Here is a 27,386-nt window from a genome sequence, read left to right as displayed (position 1 = left end):
GCTTTTTTCTACTGACGGAAATGGCTTGACAGACTATAAATTGTTGTCATGTGTACCTAAGCATTTTACGTCAAAAATGTGACAGCTACGTAGAAAGTGGCGCCCTCATTTATTAACCGACTTCCAAATCTCAAAAGGAGGAGATTCGATTGTGATTTTTTTTTATATTTGTTTCTCCATATCTCCGTCATTACTGGACCGATTTTGAAAATTATTTTTTTGATTGTATGTTGTGTACTGATTGGTCCCGTTTTTGTTAAAACCCAGTTCTGATGATGGGATCCATGAGGAATCGAGGGAACTCCTCAAATCTTAAACGCATGCGTATAGAGATTTTTGTATTTTCATCAGAAAATCAAGCATTTTCATTAAAAACTGTCGCATTTGATGAAGTGGAACTGCTGATGAGGATCAGAACGGAACTCTTCAACGACGCATAGTTCACGTTTGGCGATTTGTCCTCTTCGTTATGTTTGTTAAGCAAGTTAAGTTTTTAAGCCACATTTTTGTCAAGCTCGAGGTCTGATGATGGTATCCATGGGGAATCGAGGGAACTCCTCAATCTGAAAGGCATGCGTATAGAGACTTGTGTATTTTCATCAGAAAATCAAGAATTTACATTAAAAACAGTCGTATTTGATGAAGTGGAACTGCTGATGATGATCAGAACAGAACTGTTCAATGACTACACGTGTGGCGATTTCGATTTTGACGGAGCTGGCCCTGGAGCCAGACCTGACCCGGATCCGGGCTCTTATCTGGACCTGAACCCGGACGTGGACCCGGACTTGGACCTGGACTTGGACCTGGGCCTAGACCTGGACCTCGACCTGGACCTGGTCCTGGACCCGAAACTGGACCCGGACTCAGACCTTGACCCGGAAAACCACTGATACTCGTACCTAAGCTAAATAAACCACTATGGTTACCTACCATAAAATGTAGGTATAAAGATGATGCCAAACTTACTAGCCCCTCCCGCTCAAACCCCCGTACACCGCACCGCACGCGCCGTTAAGTGGGTTAGGTTAGGTTTGAACTGCGAGCCTTACAGAAATGAAATGCTACGAGATAGGTGGTTTTGGTTAGGTTCGAACTGCAATCCTCACAGAACCGAACTGCTATCAGAGAAGTGGGTTCGTGAGGCTAACACTGCGACCCTTAACAGAACCGAAAAAGAGTGGGTTAAGTTAGGTTAGAACTGCGAGCCTTTACAGAAATGAAATACTACGAGAAAAGTGGTTTTGGTTAGGTTCGAACTGCAATCCTCACAGAACCGAACTGCTATCAGAGAAGTGGGTTCGTGAGGCTAAAACTGCGACCCTTACAGAAACGAAATGCTACCTATTAAATAGAAAAGTGGGTGGTTTTACATAGTGCACCATCTAAGTACAATAATCTTTCACCGGCCCCCATAGAAGTCGGTTTTTTTTTCTTGAAAATTATTACCTACTATTTTATGTCGAACTATACGAGTAAGTAGGTGCAACAAAGTCAACCGCTCTATATATTATAATTTTTGGCAAACCACGAGTTCTCAGTTCGGGGCGAACTACTAGTGAATAAAGAAATCTTAATACTAGGTAGGTAGGTATTCGGACGACAGCGGCGGCGTGCGTCCAGTCCGCGGCCTCGAACTTAGTGGGCCTCCTTCGACATTACTTTCTGCATTACATATTTCTACTTAGACATTTATACATTGTAGGGTTTTCCTCATAGACAATTGGCTTTGACAAGTTTTTCTGCAGCATAGGTAGCCATTTTGCGAGGTAGTCATTCACTTCTAGACCCCCTGAGGCAAAACTCTTACGACTGTCTACTCACTCGCAGTAACCAAAAGAGGAAAGAACTAGGCCTTATTGGGATTAGTCTGGATTCATCGTTTTCCTCCATTGAAAAGCGACCGGCAAACGTGGCAAATATCAAATGATATTTCGCAAGCCTTGCCTTACCAACGCTACACGAGTGAGACGCAAGTGGTTTATGCAGTCTTTAGCGAATTGGCCACGGTAAACTCATGGTAAGGGCACTTGTGTTGGATTTGCTTAAGTATTTGTTTAGGATCCGCCGAAATTTTAGCACCGGCTGAATGTTTATGTACAATGTGTGTTTATATGGGCATAATGTGTTTTACTATGTACATGTACCGTTGGATTAATGTGTATTTTTTTTTGTATTTTAATGAGATGGATAAAAAACAAAGTGCTGCTTTTCGTAAGTGCCTACAACATTTAATTGTAAAATTGTAATTTAATTTCTAAAATATTTAATTGAGTACAATCTTTTTGAAAGCCAATTGTCTATGAGAAAGTTTGTTGGAGTACATATTTTAGTTAATATATTATTCCCGAAATAGAAAATTAGAACCCATACTATCATTTAATCATTCATCAAAGAACCACTCGAATTCGATTCCATTAGGTGAACCAAAAGTTCAACTGATCCCGAGAATTAATCGCGATTCGAGACAGATTAAGATAAATCAACAAGTTTACGAAATTCACTAGCCCCATATACGAATATTCACAATTATCAATGCTATAATGAAATGCTCTGGTGGTTAGATGGTTATATGGGCACGAGAGTTGAAGTCACGAACAATACAACAAATGAATCGTGTAATGTCAGCGAAATTTTGAAGTTAGCATTCTCTTTTCGTACAGTCAAAGAATTTAATTTCCTACCCATTTTGTACTTTATTGTCACAGTGACAATAATAGTAAGAGGTCTCTAGCGACTTTCATGTTGATTGTCACTGTGACAATAATAGTAAGAGGTCTCTAGCGACTTTCATGTTGATTGTCACTGTGACAAGGTACGAAATGGGTCGGAAATTTAATTCTTTGAATGTACTTACTGATAGCAAGTTGAACCGCCAATCGCCGCTTCCTCGTGGATGTATCAACTATGCGCGTATAGTGTGTAAGTGTAAACATTTTCAGAGTACCGCTGTGGTTGTTGCCACATTGTTGCTATGACGTCAGATGCAGTAAGCCGAGGCTTACGAGGCCTGCCGTCGTTCGAACATAAGCCCTGCTTCATTACCAACATAGCAAAGTCATATTTATCCGTTTTGCACTAATTGGTGATAAATATAGAAATACCATTTAAAAAACCGGAGAAGGGCGAGTCGGACTCTCCCACCGAGGATTCTGTACATATTAAACGAATCATTTTTTACTTTTTACAAATTTAAAGATTTCAAATATTTTTCTGTACTTGTAGTGTAAGACAATACTTATTACTTACCTTTCATAGCTCTACATTACATTTTGATTGCCCTGAGAGTGTCGAAATATACATTTTTTTTCGGCATAAACTACCGTATATTTTTTTTAGGTTAACTAGTAAAATTGATTTTTGCACAGCTTCAAGGGACCATAGACCTAAGTATATGGTTTTAATTATAACTCGGGACCTCCACGCGTTCCCGAGATAAAGGGTCTTGACAGACAGACGGACGGAGAAACGGACGGACGGACGGACAACAAAGTGATCCTATATATGGGTTCCGTTTTTTCTTTTTGAGGTACGGAGCCCTAAAAAGGTACCCGACATTACGGTCTTTTTCAATGTACTTGTACATGATTGGTTAAACACTCACTTTTAAGACTCAACTTTGTCTTTTAAACAGGTTTTTAGAATTCCTATAACGTAAAGTTAACTAGATAAAAACCTTCTTTCCATAAATTAGCGATAATCTTAGACCATTATATTGCTAATTGTCTGCATGATGCAGGGTTACTCTTTTCATCTATTGTGAACATATTATGTAACTCTGATAATGCGGGACTCTCTTGTCTAGAGTTCTAGACTGCTTCATTTAAAACCGCTCCGTGGTCGGATTCATAGTTTTGCATAGCCAGAGTGGCAAAACTGGCAAACTTGAGACTGAGGCGATTTGTTGTCGTCAACGAAACTAGAGACGGCAACCATTATTAAATTCGAAACTTAGCAGTTTTTATTATAAAACTGAAAATATTTATATATAATCCATTCCATAACGTGATTTAGTTGCTGATGAGGATAGGTACTTTTTTTCTATGCTACGTTAGCGCTAAACAAACATACAGCCCCCCTAGTGATAAGACTGATAAGCAACTGTAATACCACGCTTCAAACTCCTGGGGACCTAGCCAAGATGACAATGGGGACCTAGCCGAGATGACAATTATACATCGATTAAATAACGCCGATCGAAAATAAAAATGTATCGGGATGACAAATGCAACGAAAATTCACATGATAATTTTTTAATTTTATTTCAGTTTTGATTGGCATTTTTTTTAATCATTAAATCGGGGTCCCTTTGTTTCCCATAAAGATTTAAGTCATAATGTATTGTTTGTCATATTATCGTTAGTCATAAAACTGAAACCGTTAACTTTTCAGGATTTTCGTAAGGTTATTCTATAGATAGGTTAGGTTAGGTTAGGTTTGTTTTATGGCAATCCTGAAAAGTTACGCGTTTCTGAGAAAACCCAATTATGACTAACGAAAATTCGGACAATCAATACATTATGACTTAAAACTATTTGGGAAACAATAGAATGAATGAATGAAAATCTTTATTTCAGGCAACTAATGGCCCATACATAAATACCTTAAAACTAGCATACATATTATATAAAAATATATTTTATAACTAAACTTTAAAAAACTAAACACTACATATCACATTATGGCTGCGATGTATTACGCAACCCCGCAGTGTCAGGGAGCCGGCCGCGGAACCGCCGAAACTTGACACCTCTTCTTCCTCGCGTTATCCCGGCATTTCGCCACGGCTCATGAGAGCCTGGGGTCCGCTTGACAACTAATCCCATGATTTGACGTAGGCACTAGTTTTTACGAAAGCGACTGCCATCTGACCTTCCAACCCAAAGGGGAAACTAGGCCTTATTGGGATTAGTCCGGTTTCCTCACGATGTTTTCCTTCACCGAAAAGCGACTGGTAAATTCAAATGATATTTCGTACACAAGTTCCGAAAAACTCATTGGTACGAGCCGGGGTTTGAACCCGCGACACCCTTCGGCCAAAACTCCTCCTTGGTGAATAGAGACCCCATTAAATCTTTTTGAAGAATCTAATATAGTAGTCTGTGTTCTGTTAAGAACACCTCTAATGAAAAGGTCTCTGATAAAATCTAATTATAGCTTTTCGCCCTTAACGTTCGCGTATCGTTTAATATCGATACATCGACTAGTTAATCCGAACCGAACCCAAATAGCTAACGATATTAATTACTATTCACTGGAACCTTTAATAAAGACAATAAAACAACTTTTATAGAAATTACATTTACGAATCGAATAATTAAACATATAGCCTCAAATAAAAAGTAGAAGTTTTAACTTAAAAAAAAGTAAAAAAAAAACAAAATCAATTTAATAACTTTAAGCATAGTTTTATAGGACTTATTTTTTTGTTATTTTGCTTTTATAAATTTGTAAAATAAATTGACTTAACTACATGACTTATTTAAAGCTGTCAAAACACAATATTGAATTGAGCCTCTGGGCGTCTCATACTGCAAATTGGAGTTGTAAATCGATGTAGAGTTGCAAAGGAAACCGAAGGAGATGCAAATGTCGGACAAATATTTGTTGACGTCCCGCGGCGCCCCGCCCGCTCGGACCCAACCGGGGTCAACTTTGCCCACCGGGAATTACGAACTCAGCCGAGTTTACTTTCAAAAAATGTTACATTAAACTCTAATATTTGAATTAGAATAATTCTTGCACTAGTTATTTTAGAATAAAATTAAGGTGAATAAATAATGTGACTTTTATTTTAAATGCGGAATAAAAAACAGAATAATTATTCTAGAAGTGAGGCTATTCTAACTAAGGTTTTATTCAATAAAAATGTTATTTAGAATTAAGTTAATTTTCAATCGACGAAAAAAAACACGGAGGAGGTTCTCAAGTCGACGCGTATATTTTTTTTTTTTATGTATGACCACGCATAACTTTTTACAGAGGTGTTCGATTTTGGTAATTATTTTTTTATTGGAAAGGGTATACCCCGAAGTTGGTCCCATATAAATTTGGAAAAAAAAATCCAACCTTAAGGGTAGGAAAATAGGGGATGATTGATTTTTTCACTCACCGATTGTAACGTATGACCACGCATAACCTTTTACAGAGTAGTCGTAATAATAATAAAAAATTGGAAAAAAATCCTACCCTCAGGGTGGGAAAATAGGGGTAATTTATTTATATTACAGAACATAATAGTTAAAGTAGGATTATTAATATAACAGTTAATAGCTAAAGCAAGGTAGGTAGCTATTTTAAAAGTAATCAAAAATTAAGCACGTAATAATTTGTATAAATTATAGCCACAGAAAATTATAAAATAAAAACTTTTTAACAAAAAAAATAACCGCCGAAAAAAAACTAAAAGGAAATAATAAAACCGGCACTAACACGAAACGAGTCGACCAACAAAAACAATAGCACACTGAAAAGAAAAAAATAATTATTTTGTCTTCAATAACGCAAGTGAATACCTATGAACTATGTATATACATACTTCTGAAATCAATCACACAGTCGGTGCAGGTGCTTCACTAAGGTGCTCAAGTTTGTTTGAGGCTGGCACCGACTCCAAAAATAACAGATTGTAAATATATAAATACGCAGATTTGTGTGATTGATTTCAGAAGTATGTATATACATAGTTCATAGGTATTCACTTGCGTTATTGAAGACAAAATAATTATTTTTTTCTTTTCAGTGTGCTATTGTTTTTGTTGGTCGACTCGTTTCGTGTTAGTGCGCGTTTTTTTATTTCCTTTTAGTTTTTTTTCGGCGGTTATTTTTTTTGTAGTACAATTGGTTATATTTTGTAAGTTGATTTTCACCCTTCTAATTAAAAGTCGGATTGATTTGATATTTGTTACTTTAGTTTAGGTATAGTACACATTGAAGAGTTCCACTATACGCTATCTAGTTCTATCATCCGATCAGGGTGCTTAGCCAACATGCCAAACTTTGACTCTCCGTAGAGTTGCGCATAGTCTCTCTCTATCACTCTTACATATTAGTGCGATACAGAGACAGATAGCGTTTCGTTGTCGTAGCACTCGTAGCGCAAACGATTGGGTGCCTAGCTAAGATGCCAATTTTTTTTTTAATTTAATAACCAAATTATTAGGTACAATTTAGCTGTTTTTAGCGCTTTCTGTCTCTATCACTCTTACATATTAGTGCAATAGAGAGACAGAGATAGGGTTTCGTTGTCGTAGCGCAAACGATTGGCATGTTGGCTACGCACCCAAAGTGCTTAGCAAAGATGACAATTTCGTTTTTAATTTCATAACCAAATCATTAAGTAAATTTAGCGTTTCTGGGGGCCTAGCCAAGATGCCAATCGCTTGTGCTCCGACAACGAAGCACTTTCTGTCTCTATCACTCTTACATATTAGTGCAATAGAGAGACAGAGATAGCGTTTCGTTGTCGTAGCGCAAACGATTAGCATGTTGGCTACGCACCCAAGGTGCTAAGCAAAGATGACTATTTTTGTTTTTAATTTCATAACCAAATCATTAAGTAAATTTAGCTTTTCTGGGGGCCTAGCCAAGATGCCAATCGCTTGTGCTCCGACAACGAAGCACTTTCTGTCTCTATCACTCTTACATATTAGTGCAATAGAGAGGCAGAGATAGCGTTTCGTTGTCGTAGCGCAAACGATTGGCATGTTGGCTACGCACCCAAGGTGCTAAGCAAAGATGACTATTTTTGTTTTTAATTTCATAACCAAATCATTAAGTAAATTTAGCTTTTCTGGGGGCCTAGCCAAGATGCCAATCGCTTGTGCTGCGACAACGAAGCACTTTCTGTCTCTATCACTCTTACATATTAGTGCGATAGAGGGACAGAGATACCGTTTCGTTCTCGTAGCGCAAACGATTGGCATATTGGCTACGCACCCAAGGTGCCTAACCAAGATGTCAATTTTTGTTTTTAATTTAATAACCAAATTAGGTAAATTTAGCTGTTCTGGGGGCCTAGCCAACATGCCAATTTTGTTTTTAATTTAATAACCAAATTAGGTAAATTTAGCTGTTCTGGGAGCCTAGCCAACATGCCAATCGCTTGCGCTCCAACAACGAAGCGCTTTCTGTCTCTATCAATCTTAGGTATATATTAGTGCGCGACGTTGTCGGAGTGCGAACGATTGGCATAATGGGTAGGCCCCCAGAACAGCTAAATTGTATCTAAATATTTGGTTATTAAATTAAAAACAAAAATTGTCATCTTGGCTAGGCACCTTGGGTTCGTAGCCAATATGCCAATCGTTTGCGCTACGACAACTAAACGCTATCTCTGTCTCTCTATCGCACTAATATGTATGAGTGATAGACAGAAAGCGCTTCGTTGTTGGAGCGCAAGCGATTGGCATGTTGACTAGGCCCCCAGAACGTTTAAATTTACCTGATTATTTGATTATTAATATAAAAATAAAAATTGTCATCTTGGCTAGGCATCTTGGGTGCATAGCCGACATGCCAATCGCTCGCGCTACGAAAACGAAACGCTATCTCTGTCTCTCTATCGCACTAATATGTAAGAGTGATAGAGACAGAAAGCGCTTCGTTGTTGGAGCGCAAGCGATTGGCATGTTGGCTAGGCCCCCAGAACAGCTATACCTAATGATTTGGTTATTAAAATAAAAACAAAAAAATGGCATCTTGGCTAGGCACATTGGGAGCGTAGTCAACATGCCAAACGTTTGCGCTACGACAACGAAACGCTATCTTTGTCGCTCTAATATGTAAGAGTGATAGAGACAGAAAACGCTTCGTTGTTGGAGCACAAGCGATTGGCATGTTTGCGATTGGATGATTTGATTATTAAATTAAAAACAAAAATTGGCATCTTGGCTAGGCCCCTAGACCAGCTAAATAGAACCTAATGATTTGGTTAGTAAATTAAAAATAATACGGTTACTGAAACTATGCGTTATGCGACAGTCAATTTGTAGGATTTTATTCCATAAAATAGGTATAAATTAGACAAGAGACTAACTACTATTACATCTACCTAACTATACTTAATTAGTACCTATACGGTACCCGAACTACATTTTTATTCGTGGAATATTATTTCAATTAAAAATCATGATTATATTTATTTGATTAAGAATAAGTTATTCTCATTCAATTTTTTCTCATACGAATTATTCCCGACCAAAATTATTTGAATATTTTTGACGGGAATAAAATCGAGATGATTTTATTCCTACGAATTCTTATTCAAATAATGATTTTATTCTTGAATACCCAACACTGCAACGTACCATGAGCGAACCTTATGCGGTTTCCAACGCAAGATGAACATATCCACATCAAGTCGGCTGGCGGATCTTCATACATGATCGTACTTATACCTTGTGATGTAAATAACTCACAAAGTCTGTTTCGCTTTAAACTTCATTATGTGCAAACCAGATCATTAACTTAAGCGGCCTATTACAAACAGACCTGTTCCAACCCCTACCTAACAAATCAATCAAACCAGTTAAATTCGACATCAGTATCCATAACAAGTAAGTGTACGAAGGGATCAAGGTTATAGTGGGTGGTTAAGCGGTCGGTGCGCGATGGCAATTAGCCTGTAGCGCTCGAGGCTCGAAATGGCCACGTTCCTGCAAGACAAATTAGTCGGCAACAACCTTAGGCTGACTAGGGTCGCCATAATAGCTCTACTATTTTAAAGGACACGTTTTAAAGTTAAAAAGAGAACTGTGGCTAATGTATCATTTTTGGAATTTGGAATTAAGGAACAGTGAATTATAAATAACAACTTTTGATTTGGAAAAATGATTAAACAATTACCTAAGTACAGTCAGCTTCGAAACAAACGTATCGGACTCTGCGTCCAAAGTGTCAAGTATTCTCTAATAACTTAACAAAAAAGTTGAGTCTTTATAATAAAATATGAAGATAGGTTAGGCTAAGCATATGCTGAGACGTAGGCGACGCAGTTCACGCAGTGCGCTACGCGCAGAGCAGTTTTTGTAAAGTATGGAACGTCCTTGCGCTGCAACGTGCGTAGCTAAAGTTAAGGTTTCTGTTTTAATGTTAAGCTATCTCTTGTTATTTTATGTTATATTACATTTTAAATATGTATATACCACATAAGTACCTGCTGACTACTTATATTCCTTGTTTTATTTTAGATATATTTAGGGTTTTTAGTTTTAATTTAGAATTCATAGATGTATTTAGTTCATAAGTTATTTATTTGTCTTTTTACTGACTTTTTCAATGAAATAAATTTAATTAAACCTTGTATATAATGTATAGTACATATCTTGCTGACTACCTACTACGTACTTTAACTTTATGAAAAATTGATTAAGAATTAGCGCATATATTTTTATAAAACCCAAAACCCATCGCCGTATGGTAGATAATATCAAAATCTTCAGGCTTTGATGTATATTTTCATCAAAATATTCTCTTTAACTCGAGTTTGTATGACAATGGTATTTAATATTAGGTTTTACCTATTTCGACTTTGATTACAGCATTTAAATCATATTGGCTGGTTAAATGTCACATTTGATATTTAATCAGGCAATATGATTTATATATCTCGCAAAATTATTTGATTATGAGACGTCTTATAAAATTTAGGACACCTGGTAATCCTAGTCTTAACCGATGCTGTGGACTCCTTAGAGACTCTAAACACACTTCACCTGAAACACGGATATGTTTTGAAACCTACGTCCGGGGACCAACGTTCAGTATAGGGTATAGGTACTAAATACAAATACTTCAGACTGGCAACAACCTGTGTTTGGCAACAGCGATTGAAGTGCGCGACGACGTTGAGATTTAGTCAAATGTAATATGAAAATAGAGGAATACATAGTAACGTAGGTTGTCGAGCTTTTGAAATAGCTTGTGTAAGGTGATACGCAGAAACATTTGGTTTCATATTAAGTCATAATGTTGCCAGGCAGAGTGATGGGAGGTGGACCAAAATGTTAACGGCGGGTTGGTGGCCGCTTTCGGGTGAAAGAATAAACACCTAGCGTCCGTTAGCTCGTTGGGTGGACGGCATTCGGAAGATCACGCGAACTTCTGGGTGAGACTAGCCCAGGACCGGGATAAGTGGCGTACACGAAGAGAGGCTTATGCGACAGCAGTGGCCGATGACAGGCTAAAATGACGATGATAAAGAAAAGTTATAATCTATCCTATCACAAAAACGCCTTCTATCAGTTTCTATTTGAATGCCTCTAGGCTATCTATATCATTTGCTAAATAGAATGTGCAACAACAGCTGCCTGTTATCGATTTCAACGGTGTTGACCCGCACCGTACCTACACTTCCTTGCGATCTGTGCGTTGACCCTAAACACCAATTAAGTTTGGCACGCTTTGATGTGGCTAGCCTAGCCAAACATACTGTTAAATACCCGTTATCGCAACACTGTTACCGAATCGTCCTTCACATGTTTGAAACACTTTGTAATTTGTAAACCGACTATTCGGGACCCGTATTCATAAGACATTAGGCTCCAACGACGGTCAATGAAGAGTGTTTCAGTTAGTATAGGTAAGTAATATATACAGAGATGTCTTCAGATGCCTGATAATTCTACCTAAAGACCATATTCCGTGTTTGCATATAATAATTCCCCGGGGATCAATTTAGCTCCGACTACATACATAGCAGGTACTCTAGCTGGAGAGACAATTCACTGCATAGAAGATTGTGAGATAACTGTGATGTTAGAGCTACCCACAGTACCTACAATTTAAGGATTAATATATTCAAAAGTGGTCGAAATAGTTATTTACGATACAAGTGCGGAAAAGAGGAAATTCGAAACGAGTGGCGATTAATTAAAACACGACCGAAGGGAGTGTTTTAAATCGACACGAGATGCGAATTACCTATTCGCACGTGTATCGTACAACGTTTTACAGTACATTTGGCCCATTAAACTTTCGACATACGCACGGAAAGCGCGCTTTACGCACTAGTGCGGGAAAATAGCACCATAATTATGTACTGTAAAAATATTTTATTTCCATTTGACCATCATTCCAAACAACATGCAATTTCAGGAATATTTATATTTGTAAGCAAAATAAAGTTTCATTTTGGTAAGTAGAATTTTGGAGAGTAGTGGTTTGGTAGGTTCATTAAGGTTTAATAAAAGGTAACCTTTTTACACTTTCTATTTGGGTTAGGTCATGGTCTGGCAGACGCAGAGGTCCGAATAATTATCATGAATCCGCAGGCATATGGAATTACAGCTCGGCCATTAATAAGGTTGCAGCGCCTGTTTTAACTTTAATTGTAGTAAAATAATTACTTTCCTTAATTAGTTTGTGTTGGGTTAACCTTAGCTAGCTTTTTGGAGATTCTAAAATAGTTATTTACGATACAAGTGCGGTAAAGAGGAAATTTGAATTATTACCTATTCGCACGTGTATCGTACAACGTTTTACAGTACCTACATATATATGGTCCTTTAAACTTTTGACATCGCACGAAAAGTGCTATTTTACGCACTAGTGCGGGAAAATAGGACCATAGGTATGTACTGTAAAAACTATTTTAATTTCATAATATTTAGATCACAACGGTTACACTCACTTGTAGTTTTAGTCGCTATTGGTTGGAATAGCGACTGGTTGGTCACCAATAGCGACTTAAAATACGAGTGTAACCGTTGTGCTCTCAATATTTTAAAATATGTCTCACGAAAGTTTAATTTCGATTATTTTAATTTCTTATATTTTGGCTTATTTGGATTTCTATCTATTACACCAGTACCTACAAATAATTTATAGCACATCAATAACAAAAAATCAGTACCTACGCAAATTAAGCATAAAAATAATGAATTATTATTTGTATCTCCTTGGATATCACGGGCCTATAATCCCGGCTTTTTGATAGGCTTGCGTGGGGACACAGATCCAACACGTAGAGGCCCCTTGGAGAGTTTTTATGTCATGTAGAACGCCTGCTGGAACCCGTTCACAGGTGCTACAATAGACACCCATGAACCGGTCTCAGCAGGCATTGGGACTATTGTAGAAAAAGAGAACAGTATACCGGTCTATGGATTGAAGTTTGGGTGGACTATGAGACTGGGTTATTACAAAGACGTACGGACACCTGCCATAACAATGTTCACACAAGTTATCGAGGCAGGTGGTGACTTGCCGCGCACTAGATGGGCCCCTGAAACTGCCGTCGCGAAGACGACCAGGAGCAACATCGGTGTGAGCGGCTCAGGGGTGTCGAGAGGTGTGCGCCGCTTTCTACCCAGTGGCTGTTAGCAGCCACTGTGCCAACTCGCGTCTTATGCATCTTTCACTTCCACCCCTGGAGCATATAGCTCTAACGACTCCTCTCTGGACGGCCAATTAAGGCAAGCCAGAGCTGAGAGTCCTGCGGGTCCCCTTGGGGTCCACTCCGACCGACGAAGACACGCCGGAGACGGAGACCCTGACCTACTCTCGGGAGCACTCGGGTCCGTGGGGTCGTTACTTCCCAACAGCTCGCCACAAGCTGCCCTGCGGGCGAATTATTATTATTATTATTTAATCATATCCAAAATCTTGAGAACCAAGACAATCTCCGGCACCGTTAGAATGAACTTCGCCGGATTTTGGCAAATACCTAAACGAAGTAATCCTCGTTAATGAGAAGACACAAGTTAAAGCAAACACAAGTTCGGTGGAGGCTGGCCCCGCGCACGTCCCGCGGGACAAACACAAGCGGGAGGCTGGTCCCGCGCAGTCCCGCGGGACACCACAGGTCCTTGCAAAGCATGCACTGCTGTTCTAAAAGGTAACGTTCGAATTCACACGGCACCAACTAGCATTACTGCAGCAGTATTGTAGTGCGACATTACTGAATTTTGACATTTGCAGCACTAAAATTATCAGTAAAAGTACTGTGGATAGTAGTTTTCGGTAGTCACAGTGGTACTTTATAAGTTATCAGTCGAAATTGTCCCATTGCACCTTACAAATTTAATAAACTTCTACCTACTCACAGACCTCACAGTATAAATGTAACGTTCATTGCATTTAACCGTTGTACTATATATTTAAATGTCCGTCAGTATTATCTGCGGTGAGAGCCTCCGGTGAATTGTGTTCCAAATGAACTGTCTCCGAAGCCTGAAGAGTAATTTCTGGAGGATTTTGGTCGTAACGGGAGCAATTAAAGCCTAACTGTTGACTCCTCCGGCCGGCTCAATCTGGCTCTAATGGAGTATTCAACATTTTGGAACTTGTTGACGGGGAGTAAGATTCAAAATGGCTTACTTTTGAATTTTAAGCCGTATTTAGAAAGGTTATTTCATTCATTTTGTTTATGGAGCTCCTGGAATCGTAATATGACTCAAATCCTAAAATGCTACGGAGCTAGTCGGCCAAATAATATTTTATTATTTTCTAAACGCTAGGTATACGTACCTATATTTTATTTTCAAATGACTGCTAGTAGGCTGAACAATATTTTCTAAATGTAAGGTATATTTTAATATTCAAATAAGTTATTTTATAAACGCAAACATTTCCACATAAGTAAAACATTCAATTGTGAAATATGGTGTCGTCCAGAATAGTAAATAAGTACAGTAGTTTGTTTTGTAGGAGGGACCATTTAAGAGAGTTGGATTGCGCAATTTTCCGAATTAAGTTTATTTTATGCCACAGTAACGCAAATATTGTCCAAACATTAATTCTGCATTAAAATAAATACAAAGCCTAATTATACCAATATCGATCTAGAATTAGCTACAAAATATGAATAATTTATTTTAGTAGCGTGATTTCAAATTCTGTTTGTTTTTTCTGCTCGTTATGTGGGGTATGTTTTACTCCAACAACTTGTTTCACCTATTATTATGGTGGAAAGTGTCGTCGAATGGAAGATTATGCAGCTCGCGTGCATAATGCAGCTACTTATTCATGAGGCGAGTGGCTTCACCTCGATGTAGTGCTGCATTCAGGTTGGTGCCAACACGTATACGTACTAATTTTATTGAAGAGTATGAAGAGAATTTGTATTGATTCGAGTTACCTATTTAATTTTATTTGTCACAATATTATGGAAAGTATTATAAAGTGATTTGAATTAGCTTTGAACGGGTTTTCATTTGTAACATTAGTGTTGGGGACAGGGTCTCGCCGCGGCGAAATGGTGAACACAGTAGAACTTTAACAACTTATATTTGGCTAAGACACACAAAGTACACAAAATAGAGAACTCAAAATGACAGTTATGTGCGTACGTGCGCTCGCGCGGATAGCATGGACCGACTGATTTGTCATACGGCGCACATACAAAACTAGAATAGCGGCTCGCGGCCGCTGTTAAAACTACCCTTAAGTTTAGGTTTCTTAATCTACCTAATTATATATTAAAACAACATTTAGCAATATAAAATTAACAAAATATGAGCACGTCGCTAACATTTCCCCACCCTGAGTGCTGACTCAGCACTCAATACCTACTGGAATACGAGCGACGCGCGAAGCAGAACGTTTCAAGGTTCCAGACTTAGTTTTTACCTCGACCACCCTTATGCGGCCGTCTCTGCCAGGGTAGACTTGCTGGATGAGGCCTTTCATCCACACGTTCCTCTGCGCAGCTGGATCTACAATGAGAACAAAATCACCTACCTGTAGTGGCTTTTGCTCTTGGGTCCATTTGGTTCTCGGTATGAGGTCTGGCAAAATCTCCTTGACCCACCGTGTCCAGTACATGTCGGCGAGCCTTTGAGACTTACGCCACTGCTTTCGAGAAAAGAGATCGGAGTCATCGAAGCTCCCTACGACAGGTAAGTTTGACGCTTGCCCCATAATCAGAAAATGATTAGGTGTAAGCGTCTCAGCGCTGCCAGGCTCCACAGACACATGGGTTAGCGGACGCCCATTCACCATGTTCTCCACCTCGGTCATCAATGTGGAAAGTACCTCGTCTCTAGGGGCGCGCTCTTTCAGGATTACCTTTAACGACGTCTTCACACTCCTGATCAGACGTTCCCACGCCCCACCCCAGTGTGGGCTGGCGGGGGGAATAAAAGTCCATTGTACTCCGTAATTAACACCTTTATTTTTCAGGTCCTCTTCATCCAGTTCCTGCAGTGATCTTTTTAACTCCGTGTCAGCGCCGCGTAAGTTGGTCCCATTGTCACTGAATAGGCACTTAGGCCACCCACGTCTCGCCGCCATACGCCGAAGAGCCATGATCAGCGAGTCCGAGGTAAGTGAATGAACAAGTTCCAGGTGTATCGCCCGCAGCGTAAGACAAGTGAATAGTACGCCGTATCTCAGTTCGTGGCGCCTCCCGACTGTCACCTCCATCGGCCCGAACAGGTCAAGGCCACAGTACGTGAAGGGACGCTGGTGATGCGCAAGGCGTGCCTCCGGTAAGTTTCCCATTCTAGGTACCTCCGGTTTTGCCTTCTTAATGCGACAGAACATACAACCGGCTACTACAGATTTCACTGTAGGACGTAGTTTAAATAACCAGTATTTTTGTTTCAGGTCATTCACGAGTCCCTCGTGGTTTCCATGCGCGGCCTTCTCGTGATAACTTCTGACCAGCAGTCTAGACACCGCATGCTTACCGTCGAGTATAATAGGCCTCTTTGTTTCCAGCGCAACATCTGCTGCGGCATCTATACGGCCACTGCATCGGAGAAGTCCATTTTCATCTAAAAACGGCGATAAATGACGGAGTTTACTGCTGCGGTCCAAAATGTTGCCATTCCTTATGGCGGCTATGTCGTCACCGAATGACTCCTGCTGCGCTTGTTTTAGCAGCAGTTGCTCGGCTCGCGCCATCAGCGCGCAGTCAATGTCCGCAGAACGATGTTTGCACCTCTCAATAAATTTTAAAACAGCTGCCGTCGCCCTCTGCAAGCGCAGCCATGAAGAGAATCGCGTGACGTCCGGCACAGGTAAGTCATCCCTTGCACTATGAACTATATTAATATACTCTAAAGTAAGTTCATTTATTTCAGGGCTCACCGTATCACTCGGCCATTGCGATTCGTCGGCGTGAAGAAACTCCGGACCATAAAGCCACTCGTTCTTAAATATGGAGTCATCGTAAACCTCTCTTGTAGCTACATCAGCGATGTTTAACTTCGTAGGTATATAACGCCATTCATTGACGCGCGATAACTCGTCTATTTCGCCCAACCGGTTTGCAATGAATATATTGTAGCTGCGAGTATCATTCCGGAGCCAATGCAAAACACACGCCGAGTCGCACCAGAAGTACCGTTGCGCTGTAGTTACCTTATGTTCGCGCAGCACGCTGTCGGCCAATCTCGCTGCCAGTAATGCGCCTTGAAGTTCACATCTGTTTATGGTCAACGGCTTAACAGGTGTGACCTTGCATTTACTGGCAACAAAGGCTACATATATCTGCCCATTTGTTTCCCATCTCCAATATGCTACAGCACACATAGCCTTTGAAGATGAATCCGAAAACAAATGCAGTTGCAAGTTATTATAATTATTTATAATACTTACACTTGCAGCGATCGCGCTCGTAGTCGATTTCGGCCCGGAGTGCGGCGTAGCGGGAGACGTAGCAGCCGTAGCGCTCGTCGTAGCACCGGTATTGTTCGCAGCGGGTGAGCTTCGCTCCGTCTCGCTCGCACATATGGATGCTTTCTGATACCATCTAGGTATGCGCATGCGACCTATTAATTGTAATAAATCGAGCCACTTTACCCACCTAGTGTAGATATCGTCGGGAATTTCATCATCCCAGCCAGTGGCCGATCGCCACGTATCCTGGAGCATGATTTTACCCTGTATAGTAAAAGGCGCCAAAAATCCAAATACATCAAAAATAGACATGACTACTTTTAACATAATCCTTTTAGTAGGCCTTTGGTGGCCTAAAACAATCTGCTCAGGGATACGTTTAAGCGATACGTCGAACCCTAACTCGTCCGTGGCCGGGAACCAGATGAGTCCGAGCGTCCGCTCGCCCTCGAACTGCTGATCCATTTTAAACTTTACAGCAGCAGTACCGAGGGTTTCATTTGGCACGCTGTCGAGCACAGATGTACTATTGCTCGTCCAATTGCGGATCTCGAACCCACCTTCTGCGTGTATCTTTGATATTGTACTTACCATTTTTATTGCTGTCTCCTCGTCTGGCAAACTCTGAATGTAGTCGTCTGCGTAGTGAGAGTTGCAGATCGCGTCAACTGCAGCCGGCTCGGTGTGCTCGTGGCGCAGCGCATTTTTATTTTTAATGAACTGCGCGACAAACGGCGAGCATTTTGCACCGAATATTAGGGATGTCATTACGTACGTTTTGACGGGTTCCGCAGGGTTGTCCCGCCAAAGAAATCTCAGGGCGTCTTGATCTTGTGGGTGGATCTGGATGCGTAGAAACATATCTTTTATGTCTCCGGATACTGCGATACGATTTTCCCTGAAGCGCAGCATGATTCCCCATAGTGACGTCAGTAGATCCGGACCCTTGAGCAGATAGTCGTTTAAACACGAACCCGCGGAACTATCTGCGGCGTCAAAGACCAGCCTTAACTTTTTTTTATTAGGGTTGTCCACGCCAAAGTGAGCCAAATGAAATGTCTTTGGCGTGCGCTGAGTGTCCATTAGTTCCCTGGCAAAATTATTAGAAAATAAATGTTGTACTCGCTCTGCATACCTGTTCGCATATTCAGAGTCCCTGGCCATCTTGCGCTCGACTCCTTTTAGCCTTTTTAATGCATGCGGCAGAGTGTCAGGCGTCGAGCAGTCTGGATCCTTCCATGGTAAGCCCACGCGCCACCTTCCATTAATAAGTTGAGCGGTACGCTCAAGGTGTTCGACAGCCCTAACGTCGTCCTTATTCTGGCGAGGCTTACCTGCCACTCCTACGGAGTCCAGCTCGAACGCGCGTCGTACCTCTTCATGCAAGTCCTGCAGCGCGCGCTGTTCCGTCATCGGCGGCGCGCCCACCAGCAGCGTGCAGTGAACCGGCCCAGCGCTCGCCCCGCGCGTCGCTCCCGACACACGAATTTTACCATGAATACACCACCCTAAAGGAGAAAGTGTTGCGTACGGCGGCTCATATAATTTACCTGACAATATTTTCAATGGCATAATTAAATGATAATTATCCTGACCAATTAACATTTCTGGCTTAGTAACAACATTTTTAAGTTCGCTCTGTATTGCATTTAAATATTGATATTTACTACAATCAACGAGAGATAAGTCTTGCTCAGGTAAACATAACTCATTAACACTTCGTGCTCTAATAGAATGAACCTTATTATCCTTATCATAAAGCTCCAACTTCACCACTGTGCTATCACATGTTACATCACTTTGTTTCCACGGACCGCACACGTGCATAGATTCGCGAAGCCCGGTAAGTCCTGCGCGCTGTGCTAAATTAGCACTTATTACCGTCACTGAAGAACAATCGTCAAGCATTGCACTACTTTCGATAACATTGCCGTTTTTTGCACGAATACGTACGGGTACAGTTTTAAGTAGAACTCTGTTGCTACTCGCGGTGACACAGTTCACTACTTCCGGTGTAGGCGCATCAGCTGATCGCGGCGCAGGTTCATGGACCTCGCCGGCGCTCGCCTCCTGACGATTTTTGTTATCGAAGTGCAGAAGTCTGTGATGCATCCCGCCGCAGTCGTCCTTATCGCACACCGGCGCAGGGCACGTTTCTCTCTCATGGCGTGAATCTAAGCATTTAAAGCATATTCCATTGCGTTTAACAAACTGCCACCGCACCTTACGTAATGCCCGCTTAAATGGCTTACATTCGGACAGATTATGATTTGGCTGAGCGCGGCAAAAATTACACTTATCAGTCTGATCGGTTTTCTTGCCACTTTGTCGTTCGGCTTGTAAGAAAATAGCTTGCGGTCGAACGTTATCGTGTTGTTTTGACTTCTGTTGCTCGGATCGATGACCTTGCAGGTGCATATTAGCAGTAGTAGCTATCTTCACAGCTTCCGTATTTAGAAAATCGGACATAATGCTTAAGCGTGATTTAGTTCCGGCTTTGATTAACGGGTAACTAAAATCTGACCACTTAGACACGAGCACTGTGGGAAGTTTAGATATAAGTAGTGGAACAATACTTAGTCCCTGGACGTATTCTTCGCGTCCCACCACTTTCACGGCTTCGACGAAGTTTTGTACCTTTATAGAAAAGTTAATAATATCTTTTTGGTACTCTGAAGACATAGGCGGCAGCTTTCTAATATCCTGCACGAGTCTGCTAATTATGTATTCCGGATCACCGTGACGTAGCTCTAGCGTAGCCATTATGCGTTCAGGTGAAGCAGCACTCATGAGCAGAGCTGATGCGGTTTCCTTGGCAGCTCCGCGCAGACACTTTCGCAGCCTCCAGAGGTTTTCTTTTGGACTAAAGTTGCACACGTCTGTCGACTCTTCGTACGCCTTCTTAAAATGCAGCCACTCGAGTGGATCTCCAGAATATTCAGGTAAATCCCGCGGCGTACAAATACGGCTCAGTAAGTTGGCGTTAGGTTTATTGTGGACGGAGGCAACCGTCAGGTTCTTCACGGCAGCGGCCAGTAACTGGATTGTCCCATCAGAGGAGCCGGCGACGGGTGCCGCCGACTGGTGCAGGTCGCCCGTATCTGGACCATCGAGGGGGGCGGGCTGCGACTTCTCCAGCTCTTTTTCGCTGTGTTCCATCCACTGTTCCACATCAGGACGTGTACCATACTCGCTAGCTTGTGGACTGTAAATATTATTATTACCATCTTCTAAATCGGCTAGGTCGGCCTCTAGCTCTTTATCTATAAGTTGCATCCTAATTTCAGCCTTTTTTCTTTCAGCCTCCAATTGTAACCTCTTTCTTTGTGCCAGCACAGAGGACGACACTGATCGTTTTGATTCAGATTTGCATGAAACGGATAATGGCGGCGGCGCGGATAACGGTTTCGACGCACTGCATAATGGCGGCTGTACTTTGACCGGCGCGGCAAATAACTTAGGTTCCGATTTCACACTATTTATTTTAGGCGTTCGAAACTGGCTGGGTCCTGGCTGTTGTTCAGGCTGTTCTTCCAACTTGGATGCGCTATCCTCCATCTGTAGCTGCTCGCGTTCTTTTCGTGCGGTACGACGAGTTTTCACCATAACGGTACGCGGCGGCGTGTGGAACATGCGTAGATTCGGCTCGAAGACCACTTGTTGGGGACAGGGTCTCGCCGCGGCGAAATGGTGAACACAGTAGAACTTTAACAATATTTGGCTAAGACACACAAAGTACACAAAATAGAGAACTCAAAATGACAGTTATGTGCGTACGTGCGCTCGCGCGGATAGCATGGACCGACTGATTTGTCATACGGCGCACATACAAAACTAGAATAGCGGCTCGCGGCCGCTGTTAAAACTACCCTTAAGTTTAGGTTTCTTAATCTACCTAATTATATATTAAAACAACATTTAGCAATATAAAATTAACAAAATATGAGCACGTCGCTAACAATTAGTTTGCATTTTGTTTAGAAAAATATCAATATAACTGTCTTTTTTAGGGTTCCGTACCTCAAAAGGAAAAAACGGAACCCTTATAGGATCACTCGTGCGTCTGACTGTCTGTCCGTCCGTCACAGCCTATTTTCTCGGAAACTACTGGACCAATTAAGTTGAAATTTCGTACACATATGTAAATTAGTGACCCAAAGATGGACATGTTTTTTTCATAATTTTAAAATACATAGGTTCGAAGTTATTTAAGAAACTAGCCAAAAAATAACCATTCTCCCCTTTATCTCCGAAACTACTGGGACTAAAATTTTAAATAAATACACAAAATAGTTCTTTACTTATAGATGACAGGAAAACCTATTAGAAATGTGCAGTAAAGCGTGAGTCGGACTTATGTACGGAACCCTAGAAACGCGAGTCTCACTCGCACGCCGGTTTTTTTTACTAAAAATCGTAATCGATGTCTGCATTATTTAAATTAAAGGCATAATGTACATTCACCTCTTAAGGCAAAACTCGAATTTACGACCTTTTGGAACGACGGTTCAATCCCTCTTAAAATACTGCACGACTATGTAAGTAAGTACCTACGCAGGCGGCGGCCTATGGGACAATTACAGCCTAAAGTCGTACAACGCTCTGCGAGTCCAATATACATAATAACGGGTTCAGAGCGTTGTTAAGACTGCCTCGCTTCTGCACCGCGTCTACGATGTTCGCTGAAGCTTTCGCTGTACCGATAGTTTTCAAGCTATCCAGCGATAGAAGGTAGCATCACTGTTAAGCAGACTGCGGGGCAGTAACAATCGTATTCTGAACTCTATAGCTGGCAGGTTTGACTGTCCTACAATATTTGGATTAGTTGAGCTTGTTAAACAGTATTTTACCAAATGAGCTACCGAAGCTTACCAGAAGCATGCGAATTATTACCTTACCTTTTGTTTACACGTCTTAAGGAGGCGTATACATAATTAATAAAAAAACACTTTATATTATATACCTACTAATCGATCAAGTGGTGGGTATAGTTAATTAAATCCGATTTCAAGAATTAGAGAAGACATCAAAATGTTAAAAATCTTGATTGAGGTAAGTACCTATATTTGTATAAAATGGGATTGAAGAGTATGAAATCTAAACGATATGGTAAACTTATGTAATACACCCACCTTTCAGTTTACTCTTTCCGATCTTGGATTCGAGATAGTCAGTTAAAAGTAGTTACCCGAGCATAACAAGCCGGAAGCAGTTCTTGGGCGGCGGCGCGGAGTCCTCGCAGGGGTGCGGCGCGCTGGGGCCGGGCGGCTCGGGCTCCTCCAGCTGCGCGCCGGCGCCGCGCCGGCACAGCCAGCCGCCCACCGGCCCGCACTTGTCCTTGCTGGCCTCCTCGGCCGGCGCCGCGAACTGGCAACGCCGCGGCGACCGCTGCCGCCCCGCCGGCGACAGCGACGACTTCAGCGGCGACGGCGGACCCCGCACGGGGCTCGGTGACGCTCGGACCGGCGACGTTGACATTTTCACGGGCGAGGACTGTAGTGCCAGCCCCCGCTCTGCCGTCCCGTTTAGCATTGTTTCAGCACTTTAGTTTCATTGTTTAAAACACTTTCAATTTTTCGAGATCATTTCTGTTTGTGCCCATTACTGACTGGAATAAAAAAATAGATAAAAACATAAGAGAGAAAAATCAATAAACAAAAAAATTATGCATCTCATCTTGTCAAACACATTCCTAACACTGTACACATTCACGACACAGTTCGGTCTTTTAGAGTTCTCGTGCATGCCTTTTGCATTTAGCAATGCGTCCACATTTTCTGTTATTCTATGGGCAACTTTGGCGTTTCCCTTGTATTTTAGGTTTTAATTCATTCATAAAATGAAAAAAAATCCATAAAAATAAACATAAAACTCGTGTCTACCTTACCCATTTTTAAACCAGATACAAAACGTCGCTGTATGAAATCAATCCTATTCATTAATTTATCCCATTTTTTAGCCAAAACCAGGCGTGGCTCACGCCGCGATTTCGTCGCTTTGCTACAGGTAGCTAAAAGTACATCCGTTCGGCCCCAATTTTGGGGTTTGCCATAAGCCGCGCGTGGCGCTGTCGCCACCTAGTGGCCATATCTGTGCTGATCGTAACAGACGCGTTTTGTTAGAGAGTGAGTCTTCTGTACCTAGTACTATTTTAGTAAATATTCGAAGGAGAGAAACAACTAGGCCACACTTTATAAAGCATAACCTCCTGACAATGCCTTCCCTCTACATTTTGGAAGCAATCATGTTCGTTAGGAAACATTATAATTTATTCGTGCAAAAGAAAGAGATATGTAATAATTATAATTCAAGGACAGGGTATCAGTTAGCGTTGCCAAAAGCGAACCTTGTTATTTTAAAAAAAAGTCCATATTACCGATGTGCCCAAATTTATAATAAAATACCCCCAATATATATTAAAACAAAATAACAATACCAGATTCAAAAATATAATAATGAAAATTTTAATACAGAAATGTTACTACTCAGTTGACGAGTTTTATAGAGATAATATTAATGAATTCGATATCACGCCCAACAAACAATTAAGCGACACTTAGCACTTATTTTATCACCTAAAAACATAGAACGGCTGTAGAATAGCTACATATTCTAAGCTTACGGGCTCTGGTGACATCAAGGTCTTTAAGAGGTCCATGTATAGCTTTAAGATCCACAGTAGCCGTTTTGGCCGCTATAATGCATCTTAAGCCGCTAGTGTTATAGCTCCAAGTGAATTCTACCACCTTAATATCTATATGAGTAATAAGCAGCTGCAATTTTCACTTAAGGTTCTAAACAGGCGATAAAAAGTCTTTTATAGCTCCGTGTATCATAATCGCTACTTAACTCTCTTGTATCACTTACAGTCGAAAAGAGAAGTTATGAGTCACCATTATCGATCATGTAATCGCAGACGAGCGTTATTCAATACCTTAGTACATCTTATACTGTTATTAGAGTCTTACTTAGAACCTAAGCCTATAGCGCCATGTTAAGATGACCGATGAATCAATAAGCAAAACAAAAACTATTAATTAGAACGTAAATACTTCATAAAAATCAATACTTTTACTCAATATTGACCTAATGTTAGTATTGTTATATTTTAAACCGGACTTCACGTATATTGAGTAATTTTTCGAAAATTAAATACGGTGGACCACAAATAAAACAATATTATATTCAGATAAATATGCAAAGGATCAGAGGCCTATTAAAATTTTGTTAATAATACATTACATATAGTTTTTGACAGTGTAATTAATTTGGCGATCATAAATCCGCAGATAACTCCTACATCAGTGAACTAAAATAATTATTTGCTTTTAATTATCCGCCATTACATTTCACTTTAAGCTGTCACAGAGCAAGCTTACGAATAATAATACAAAATGGAAACATCTGCAACCAAAGCAGATAGGGCTAAGGAAAAAATGTGCAATTACCTTCTTGAGTGTTACAAATATTGACTTTAAATGCTAATATACCATCTAAAGCTGAAAGTATCATCTATACGGCCCTACACTACTACTCAAGTAGTTAGTATTCGCTTATTTGGCACCCTTTTAAATCCTAAGTACTTAATCAACGCTATTACAACACTACTTTAGCGCTCTTCTACTACAACAGTTTGTAGTCACCTATATGCAACCCATCTAGCTCCTAAAGAATTAATTAACACTACTGTAGCTCCACTATACCGCTCTTATGTCTCTTTTTTTATCCGCTTACCCTACTGTAGCACTGTTATAAATCTTATGGTGATAAAATTTGTGCCCAATCCGGGGTTAAAACGGGGTTATAGCCGGCTATGACTCCTATTTTTAGAGTACTAACAACACCTAAAGAGTAAATAGGCGCTTATATAAATCTCTTCTAACCCTTAAATTTAGCGCCTAATGTTAGTTGGGCATATAATAATTGACCTTAGTCTGCATTGTTTTGTTATTTTGTTTTTGTCTAAAATTTATAAAGAATTTTGGAATTGATTTGTTGATATTTAAGTGATGAATTTTGCGGAATTTTATTTTTATTTTTTTATTTCAAATGACTACAATTTTTACGATTTTTTAATTTACTTTTAAGAATTTTGTGTAATTATATAATAATCTAGTGTAAATATAGCATGTATGTACATACATCCTTGCTTTGCTCTAACGGGGCCCATGTGAAACTGTTTATAATATTGTGTAACATCTATATTTATATCTATATTTGAATTCTCCCCTCATCTACTCGAAGGTTAGCTGGAAGAGATCCCTTACAGGGATAAGTTCGCCTTTGTACCTTTATTTCTGTAAATATTATGTAAACCTGTGTTGTGTACAATAAAGTGATTACTACTACTACTACTACTATATTACCACCCAACTAGCAAATCTATGTGCTATAAAAGTTGAGAGCACGTTTTTATTTTCGCTTTTTGGTGCTATAAACGGTGTAAAAACAGTCGAGTAAAAGTCCTGTAAGCGTTTACTCAACGCGAAAAGGCGCACTTATACAGACTAAAAGTGTTATAAAAATCGAGTAAGCGCTGTATAAGAAGCAAATCGATGCTGTAAGAGTTGAGTAAAAGTGGATAAAAGCACTTCTAGTGTTTTAATAGCAACGATAGTGCTTTTACTCGACTATTTGTTCTATAAACATTAGCAATTTACTATTACTCAGTAAAAGTGTTCTATAAAAGCAGCCGCACTGCTTTTTCTCAGCAAAAATGTTTCGTAAAGGTAGCCGGATTGCTTTTACTCGGCATTTTAAATGTGTAAGAGTGCAGTAAATGCTTTTATTCAACTAATATGTACTAAAAACGATCTCAGGTAAGCGATTATATTTCAATTATTAAGTTTGAGGCCTAATCGTCTTCGCGTGTCTAATAAAATAAAAAGGTACTTAAGTATTTTTTACTGCTGTCATCCATGACATTTATTTTTACCGTGATTGTGTACATAAGTTTTTACTGTCTGTAAGTACACGTAATACAGTAAAACCCAGCGCGAAAAATACTTTATTGATAAAACCAAAGGCACTGGTTCATATATATTCATGGGCCGCCTATTTTCTTAAATTTCAATAAAAAATATTAATAAAAATAAGTAAAAATTTGCTTACACGATCTAGTTTCTGTTATATCTCATTAATTCGACTATAAGTCGAGTAACTGCGTTTACTGCTACACTTATAGCACATGATGTCGCCATGTTTATGGATTTATAGTCCGATGACCGACTGCATGAAACCCTACCTGATAAAAAAATTGAAAAATCCTACTCTGTAGGGGTAGCTGACTTTTAGCAGCTGCAACTGCTCTTGGTCGGCCGTGGCTTAACTTGGCAAATTTTGCGCAAATGGCAAAAAAGTGGTACAAATATTCATCAAAAAAACAAAAGTGGTCAGCTACATCCTGTGTTGACAGGTTCCTGTGCCCGACCGAATTTATGGTACCAAGTGAGCTACAATTTACCTCATCGAAAAATAGAATGTCACTTGTATGGTAGGATAGCTGCCATTGACTTTTTTTTTAATGCGGACGGACTGAAAACGCTGTCAGGCTAAGGTGAGGCCGACCAAGACATATGTCAACACATTTAATGTAGGTATTACAATCAGTTGTTTTGATTCTATTTTTCGATGAGGTAAATTGTAGCTGTCACGTGGTAACACAAATTCGGTCGGACACAAGAACCTGCCAACACAGGATGTAGCTGACCAGTTTTGTTTTGCTGTCCTCAAAGGCAGCTATCCTACCATGCAAGTTTCATTCTATTATACGATGGAGTTTTTTTTTATGAATTTTTGTGCCGCTATTTTGCCATTAGCGC

At 40.2% G+C, this 27,386-nt stretch overlaps 2 protein-coding genes across 2 annotated transcripts in view; both read right to left on the bottom strand.

Moving 5' to 3' along the window:
- LOC134795306 (GTP-binding protein Rhes) overlaps positions 1–27,386 on the bottom strand; it is a 106,648-nt gene that overhangs the window by 29,139 nt on the left and 50,123 nt on the right. Inside the window, exon 2 of the mRNA XM_063767122.1 lies at positions 22,754–23,173. Coding sequence (XP_063623192.1) covers positions 22,754–23,097 — 344 coding nt within the window. The 5' untranslated portion in view covers positions 23,098–23,173. The remainder of the gene's footprint in view (positions 1–22,753; positions 23,174–27,386) is intronic.
- On the bottom strand, positions 15,496–18,746 carry LOC134795642 (uncharacterized). Its single transcript, XM_063767541.1, has one exon. The coding sequence runs from the start codon at positions 18,727–18,729 to the stop codon at positions 15,496–15,498; it is 3,234 nt and encodes a 1,077-aa protein (XP_063623611.1). The 5' UTR covers positions 18,730–18,746.

The sequence above is a fragment of the Cydia splendana genome, chromosome 12 (assembly GCF_910591565.1).
Source record: "Cydia splendana chromosome 12, ilCydSple1.2, whole genome shotgun sequence".
Taxonomy (NCBI): domain Eukaryota; kingdom Metazoa; phylum Arthropoda; class Insecta; order Lepidoptera; family Tortricidae; genus Cydia; species Cydia splendana.
The sequence above is the reverse complement of the archived record's forward strand: the minus strand, read 5'-3'. Positions and strand labels throughout refer to the sequence as shown.